Source organism: Stegostoma tigrinum, chromosome 19, assembly GCF_030684315.1.
Source record: "Stegostoma tigrinum isolate sSteTig4 chromosome 19, sSteTig4.hap1, whole genome shotgun sequence".
NCBI lineage: Eukaryota > Metazoa > Chordata > Chondrichthyes > Orectolobiformes > Stegostomatidae > Stegostoma > Stegostoma tigrinum.
The window spans coordinates 59848225-59856846 of record NC_081372.1 but is presented as its reverse complement, the minus strand read 5'-3'; the positions used below and the strand labels follow the sequence as shown (position 1 = coordinate 59856846).

The 8622-nt window shown below is 47.6% G+C and overlaps 1 protein-coding gene across 1 annotated transcript in view; it reads left to right on the top strand.

Annotated features, from left to right (window-relative positions):
* Positions 1 to 846: 846 nt before the first annotated feature.
* Positions 847 to 8622, top strand: part of LOC132210761 (phosphoenolpyruvate carboxykinase, cytosolic [GTP]-like) — a 53764-nt gene continuing 45988 nt past the window's right edge. The window contains exon 1 of the mRNA XM_059652883.1: positions 847 to 867. Within this exon, the coding sequence (XP_059508866.1) occupies positions 862 to 867 (6 nt within the window). The 5' untranslated portion in view covers positions 847 to 861. The remainder of the gene's footprint in view (positions 868 to 8622) is intronic.

Here is an 8622-nt window from a genome sequence, read left to right as displayed (position 1 = left end):
CCTGGCATGCTTACCCTCTCAATGACTATCAAAGTGATTAACTGTACAGCCTGGACCTTAAGCTTCCAAATACATCTGGCTACTTCCTTTAAGTGATTTCAATGATCACAGGGCCATACAATGCGGAAGAGTGCCTTCAGCCCATCGAGTTTTACCACTAAAATTACGCCATGTCTACGCTAGTCCCACTTTCCAGCGCTTGGCCCACAGTCATGAGCATTATGACACGTCAAGGGCTCATACTAATTACTTTCTAAATGTTGTAAGGTTTCCAACCTCTGCTACCCTCCCAGGCAGTGCATTCCAGGAACTCACCACCCTGTGGGTGAAAAAATATATCCTTCAGTTACTATAAACCTCCAGCCTTTCACTTTAAAAAGATTCCCACTTGTCACGGACCATTTGACCAAAGGGAAGAGCTGCTTTCTGTTCTCCCTATCCAAGCACCTCATAATCTTGTACAACTCTCTTGTGCTATACTTCACTAACTCTCTCCTCTGCTGACTCCAATGTTTCCTAGATAGGTTTCCTATCTAGGAAAGAGGCTCTTGTCCAGGAATCTCCAGGGCAGAGCAGGTAACTGGGTATTTGTTATATACAAACATGGTTGGAAATGGAGTACAGATTCACAGACAAAGTTAAATGTTTAACATGAGTTTCACATCTGTGCTTCAGCATCTCTATCCCTGCTGCAACACACCTGCTGTTGAAACTTTCACGTTTTGTTGTTTCAGTCCTGGCTATTCCAAAGCTCTCATGGCTAGAGTCCCAGTTGGTGGCTTTATCTCGACTTCACTTCACCCAAAACCCTGCTAACTAGTGTCAAGCCCCATCACCTAGCAGATCTGCAATCGCGAACTTATGTTGGTAAGTCATAAAATATAATTTTAATTTGAAAATACTTGTCTCAACAATCAAACCTCTCTGATAATAAAATGTGAGGCTGGATGAACACAGCAGGCCAAGCAGCATCTCAGGAGCACAAAAGCTGACGTTTCGGGCCTAGACACTTCATCAGAGAGGGGGATGGGGAGAGGGAACTGGAATAAATAGGGAGAGAGGGGGAGGTGGACCGAAGATGGAGAGTAAAGAAGATAGGTGGAGAGAGTATAGGTGGGGAGGTAGGGAGGGGATAGGTCAGTCCAGGGAAGACGGACAGGTCAAGGAGGTGGGATGAGGTTAGTAGGTAGATGGGGGTGCGGCTTGGGGTGGGAGGAAGGGATGGGTGAGAGGAAGAACCGGTTAGGGAGGCAGAGACAGGTTAGACTGGTTTTGGGATGCAGTGGGTGGGGGGGAAGAGCTGGGCTGGTTGTGTGATGCAGTGGGGGGAGGGGACGAACTAGGCTGGTTTAGGGATGCAGTAGGGGAAGGGGAGATTTTGAAACTGGTGAAGTCCACATTGATACCATTAGGCTGCAGGGTTCCCAGGCGGAATATGAGTTGCTGTTCCTGCAACCTTCGGGTGGCATCATTGTGGCAGTGCAGGAGGCCCATGATGGACATGTCATCAAGAGAATGGGAGGGGGAGTGGAAATGGTTTGCGACTGGGAGGTGCAGTTGTTTGTTGCGAACTGAGCGGAGGTGTTCTGCAAAGCGGTCTCCAAGCCTCCGCTTGGTTTCCCCAATGTAGAGGAAGCCGCACCGGGTACAATGAATGCAGTATACCACATTGGCAGATGTGCAGGTGAACCTCTGCTTAATGTGGAATATCATCTTGGGGCCTGGGATAGGGGTGAGGGAGGAGGTGTGGGGGCAAGTGTAGCATTTCCTGTGGTTGCAGGGGAAGGTGCCAGGTGTGGTGGGGTTGGAGGGCAGTGTGGAGCGAACAAGGGAGTCACGGAGAGAGTGGTCTCTCCGGAAAGCAGACAGGGGTGGGGATGGAAAAATGTCTTGGGTGGTGGGGTCGGATTGTAAATGGCGCAAGTGTCGGAGGATGATGCGTTGTATCCGGAGGTTGGTAGGGTGGTGTGTGAGAATGAGGGGGATCCTCTTAGGGCGGTTGTGGCGGGGGCGGGGTGTGAGGGATGTGTCGCGGGAAATATGGGAGACGCGGTCAAGGGCGTGCTCGATCACTGTGGGGGGAAAGTTGCGCTCCTTAAAGAACCTGGACATCTGGGATGTGCGGGAGTGGAATGTCTTATCATGGGAGCAGATGCGGTGGAGGCGGAGGAATTGGGAATAGGGGATGGAATTTTTGCAGGAGGGTGGGTGGGAGGAGATGTATTCTAGGTAGCTGTGGGAGTCGGTGGGCTTGAAATGGACATCAGTTACAAGCTGGTTGCCTGAGATGGAGACTGAGAGGTCCAGGAAGGTGAGGGATGTGCTGGAGATGGCCCAGGTGAACTGCAGGTTGGGGTGGAAGGTGTTGGTGAAGTGGATGAACTGTTCGAGCTCCTCTGGGGAGCAAGAGGCGGCGCCGATACAGTCATCAATGTACCGGAGGAAGAGGTGGGGTTTGGGGCCTGTGTAGGTGCGGAAGAGGGACTGTTCCACGTAACCTTCAAAGAGGCAGGCATAGCTGGGGCCCATGCGGGTCCCTGCAGCCTAATGGTATCAATGTGGACTTCACCAGTTTCAAAATCTCCCCTTCCCCTACTGCATCCCTGAACCAGCCCAGTTCATCCCTTCCCCCCACTGCACCACACAACCAGCCCAGCTCTTCCCCCCCACCCACTGCATCCCAAAACCAGTCCAACCTGTCTCTGCCTCCCTAACCGGTTCTTCCTCTCACCCATCCCTTCCTCCCACCCCAAGCCGCACCCCCATCTACCTACTAACCTCATCCCACCTCCTTGACCTGTCCGTCTTCCCTGGACTGACCTATCCCCTCCCTACCTCCCCACCTATACTCTCTCCACCTATCTTCTTTACTCTCCATCTTCGGTCCGCCTCCCCCTCTCTCCCTATTTATTCCAGTTCCCTCTCCCCATCCCCCTCTCTGATGAAGGGTCTAGGCCCGAAACGTCAGCTTTTGTGCTCCTGAGATGCTGCTTGGCCTGCTGTGTTCATCCAGCCTCACATTTTATTATCTTGGAATTCTCCAGCATCTGCAGCTCCCATTATCTCCAATCAAACCTCTCTGCAGCCCATGGTTGACCCAATAATGCATTGTTTTAAAAAAGCTGTTTGAAACACATTTCTTCTTGAAATCATAAAATGTTTTGGCCTTGACTGCTTTCGGTGGCAGAGAATTCCATCGGCTCACAATTCTGTGGATGAAAAAAGTTCTCCTCCTCTTCAGTCCTAAAAGGATTACACAGACACTTAAACTGTGACCTCTGGCCAGGCAATCGAGAACATCCTTCCTGCATTCACGCTGTCTAGTCCTGTTAGAATTTTATAGGTTTCTATGAGATCGCTCCTCATTCTTCTCAATTCCAGGGAATATAATCCTAACGGGTTCAACACCTCTACATATGCCAATCTTGCCCTCCTAGGAATCAGCCTGGTAAGACTTTGCTGGACTGCCTCCATCACAAGAACATCCTTCCTCCGATAAGGAGACAATATGCCAGGTGTTATCTCACCAAAACCCTGTATAATTACAGGAAGACATCCCTGCTCCGGTACTCGAATCATCTCGCTATGAAGGCCAATATACCATTTGCCGCCCTCTTCACTACGTTGCCAACTTCCAGTCACTGGTGTGTAAGGACACCCACATCTCATTGCATATCCCCTCTCACAACTTATAGCCAGTCTGGTAATAATCTACCTTCCTGTTTTTGTTCCCCAATTGGATAATCTCATATTTATCTGCAATGTTCTGCATCTGCCCACTCACTGAATCTTCCCAAATCGGATTACAGTCTTTCTGATTATTGCCGAATCTTCCGTCAACTTAGAATCATAGAATCCCTACAGTGTGATGCAGGCTATTCAGCCCGTTGAGTCCATATCAACTGTCTGAAGAGCATCCCACCCAGACCCATCCTCCTATCCCTGTAATCCTGCAACTCCCATGGCTAATCCACATCCCTGAACACTCTGGGCAATTTAACATGGCTAATCCACCTGGCCTGCGCATCTTTGGACCATGGGAGGAAACCGGAGCACACAGAGGAAGCCCAAGCATGCAGTCACCTGATGGTGAGATCGAATCCGGGTCCCTGGGGCTTTGAGGCAACAGTGCTAACTAATGAGCCACCATTGGACTCTTGATTGGACTCTGCCCTGCAGTGTACCTGTTCTCATGGAGACTGCAAACCATTCCTGCCTGTGATTTTCCCTCCTTTGCTAATGCTTATCTCCACCAAAAACTGATTTGGCAACTTTATCTCCAGAATCAAGATAATTTCTCACCACACTGTTGATTTCATTATTGATTAACAGAGCTACCTTACCTCATTTTCCCCCTCTTCTAACTATCTGAAAGATAAGATACCTTCTGAATATTCAGGTTTTGACTTCGTCACTTTGCAGCCATGTCCCTATAATGACTATCATATCATCCTCATCTGTCTACATTTGTACAAACCATTTGTCCAATTTGTTACAAATGCTGCTTGTAGCATTCAGATAAATAACCTTTTTTTTCTGACTTTTTACCATTTTTCCCTGTGTTGATTTCATTTGCTGATTCGCTTATGTTTGTACACTCTCGGCCTCCCTGTCAACCATAGTTATTGCTTTCCGCATCGCTACTAATTTATTGCCATGTCCTTTCCCAAATCTTGACTCACTTGTACCTCCCCTCCCCCAAAAGCCCCCGTGATTTCAAATCTTCCCTGTCGCTGTTGATAAATGTTTTTAGGGGAGATATGCATGGAAAGTTCTTTGCGCAGAGGGTGGTGGGTGCCTGGAACATGTTGCCACTGGAAGTGGTAGACGCAGACAAGATAGTGTCTTTTAGGATGTTTCTGGACAGGTACATGGATGGGCAGGGAGCAAAGGGATACAGACCCTTAGAAAATAGATGACAGAGGATCTCGATCGGCGTAGGCTTGGAGGGCCGAAGGGTCTGTTCCTGTGCTGTAATTTTCTTTGTTCTTTGTTTTGACTCTGGACTCAGCACAGTTTAGGTAAAGACTGTGCCATTTGGTACTACTCTCTCCCCAGTACTGCTGTCAGTTCCCCATGAGTTGAAACCCATTTCCACCCTCCAGTCTGTCAGACAAGCATTTAACTCTCTGATCTTGTTGACTCTGTGCTAATTTGCACTTGTTCAGGTGATAATCCATAGATAATACTGTCAGTGATTCTTCTTTTTAATGTTAGCCATTGGCTGCTCATATACCCTCAGAAGAAGCCTTTTTATTTCTCCTACCTACGGTGTTGTGACCTACATGCTTCCATGCCCACTCCAAGATCCTCTTTAACCCTAAGGCTTTGTCCTTAACCCCAGCACTCTCATTCCTCTGAGGTGCTCCCCAAACTCCCCCACTCCCACCACTCCCTGCAATCCTAGAAAATCAGCTGCGTGGGAGCGCTGGGAATTCGCAGACAGCCAGCAAGCCCCTTTTGAGGAAGGAGATTAGCAGCCGCCATGGCAGCAGTGAGAAGGTGCCTGCAAAGCAACATTCGTGGTGAAGTGGTACTATCACTAATCTACAATCCAGGCGGTGACTCCGGTCCGAACCCCACCATGGCAGACAGTAGAGTTTGAATCCAATACAAACCTGGAATTCAGAGCCTAATGATGCCCGTGAACCCATGGTCAACTGTCGGGAAAAACCCATCTGGTTCACTAATGTCCTTTAGGGAAGGAAGCTGCCGCCCTTACTTGATCTGGCTTACGTGTTACTCCAGACCTTCCAATGATGTTGTTGACTCCTAACTGCCTTCAGGGTAGTTAAGGATGTGCAATAAATGCTGGCTTAATGAATGATGCCCTCATCCTGTGAATGAACACATTAAATAAAAAGCTCACTGCTCTATCTGTCTGAATAACCACTGCGGCACTGAGACATCCACGCTAACCCCATTTCCCTGGACTTGGCACATATCTTTCTAAACCTTTCCTATCTATGTAATCATCCAAATGCCATTTAAATGCTGTTAATGTACCTGCCTCAACCACTTCTGCTGACAGCTTATTCCATATGTGTATCACCCTCCTGGGTAAAATAATTGCCCCCAGGCTCCCATGTATTTCTTTCCCCTCTTACCTTAAATTGATGCTGTCTAATCCTCAATTCCCCAACCCTGGGACATACCTCTCATTATCTTATACACTTCTACAAAATCCTCCCTCAGACTCCTATGCTCTAAAGAAAAACCTCCAACTTGTCCAACCTCTCCCTATAACTCAGTCCCTTGAGTCCTGGTAACATCCTTATAAATTTCTTCTGCACTTTTTACAGCTTAATAACATCCTTCCTATAGCAAGGTGACCTTTGGGGCAGCACGGTGGCTCAGTGGTTAGCACTGCAGCCTCACAGCGCCAGGGACCCGGATTTGATTCCCACTCTTGGATAACTGCCTGTGCAGAACTTGCACATTCTCCCCGTGCCTGCATGGGTTTCCTCCGGGTGCTCTGGTTTCCTCCCACAGTCCAAAGCTGTGCAGGCTAGGTGAATTGGCCCTGCTAAATTGCCCGTAATTTTCAGGGGTGTTTGGGTTATAGGGGGTTGGGTCTTGGTGGGATGCTCCAAGGGGCAGTGTGGACTTGATGGGCTGAAAGACCTGTTTCCACACTGTAGGGAATTGAATCAAATCGAACCTAATCTAAAAAAACAACTGAACACAATATTCCAAGTGTGGCCTCACTAACATCTTGTACATCTGCAACATAACTTCTATACTCAATGCACTGACTGATGAAGGCCAGTGTACCAAAAGCCACCTTCACTGCCCTGTCTACCTGTGACTCCATTTTCAGAGGGTACAATCCTTAAGGCCCTACCATTCACCGTGAAACGCCTACTTTGATCTGATTTTCCAAAATGCAACATCTCAGTTATCTATATTAAACTCCATATGTCCTCTCTCGGCCCACTTCTCCAGCTGATCCAGATCCTCATGAATTTTCTGATAACTTTCCTCACTTTCCACAATACCGCCTATTTTGGTGTCACACGCAAACTTACTTAATCATGCCTCGTATATTCTCATCCAAATCATTGCTATAGATAACAAACAGCAATGGGCCCAGCACCAATCCCTGAGACTCACCACTAGTCACAGGCTTCCAGTCGAACAAGCAACCTTCCACTGTTACTCTCTGCTTCCTACCGTCAAGCCAATTGTGCATCCAATTTGCCAACGCTCCCTGTATTCCACGCAAACTAACCTTCCAGAGCAGACTACCATGTAGAACCTTTTCAAAGGCCTTACTGAAATCCACTATGCTACGTCTACTGCCCTGCCCTCATCAACCTTCCTAGTCACTTCATCAAAGAACTCTAACAAATTTGTGATGCAGGATCTCCTGCACATGAAGCCACAAAGTGCGTAGCATCAGATGCTGGGTCAACATCTACCCAGCACTGTAGCTGTTGGAGCACTGCTGTAGTGGAAAGGCTGGGCTCTAGCTTTGTAAGCTGCCTTGGGCCACGTTGAAATGGGACACTTGTATGATCCCAGCCAGTATTGGGGGGAGTCGGGAGCTATCTGGCACATTGCCTTTCCTGCTTTCGCCTGGAAACCTCAGGCTCCAGCTGGGAATTAAAGCTTCTTTCCTGGTCTCCATCCAATGCCTTACAATGACAAATGCTGCGGAGAAACTGCTACAGTGCAGGAGGCAACATCTCTGAAAGAACTAGTAAAATAATTATTCCTCAATTGAATGATTAACACCCTTCTTTATCATGAGGGAGACTGTGATTAAGTTCCTTCATTGGGTACAGCTGATGTAAGTTTATAAATTTAAGGAGGGTATAGAATGTGTTCAGAGAATTATATGCTCTTTGGTTTATCATCAATAATTTTGAAAAAATGCAATACTTACTAAAGAAGAGAATAGAAGATCACCTGGAAACTGATAAAACAGCAACAAAGAGCAGAAATAGGGCATTCAGCCCCTCGAGCCTCCTTGGCCATTCGATAAGATCTCAGCTGATCTGGTAATGATGCATGATTGGCATGAATTTCAAACAGAATAATCTTGCTTGTCCAACTTCTGTGCCCTGTGGGCAGAGTTTTGGGAATTAGGAAGGAAACTAGCAATAAGGACATCAGATTCCCTGATACCGTGCTCAACTTGGAAAAGGTGTAGAGGGACCAAGCAGTGTGGATTGGAAGAATAGTCCAGGAGGAAGATTCTTAGATTGTTCAGACTTTGGGACTGGAGGGAAATGGAATCAGTATTGGCTAGAGGGTTTGGTCCTGAATAAAGCTAGAATCAGTCTCCTTGAGGACTATCAGTGCTTAGGGACTGGATTTAAACTACTTTAGGCTTGGTTCAAGCTTGCTGTGTACATGCCTCAGCCACATAGAAGGACAAGCATAACTTGAACTCCCACTGTCCCACAGACACAGCAAGCTCTCTCATTTGCTTTTTAGACTAAACTACCAGCATGGTAGTGTGAAACGTGTTAAAATGTGAAAGGTACATGGAGACTTGGGAGAGACAGATAGCAATAGAGTAGGGAGTGTAAGTAATCAGTTGGACTCCGAGGGAATAGCGCAAGGTCTAGGTCAGGGTCATGGGCTCAGTATGTGAGTGGGATCTTGTGAAGCGAA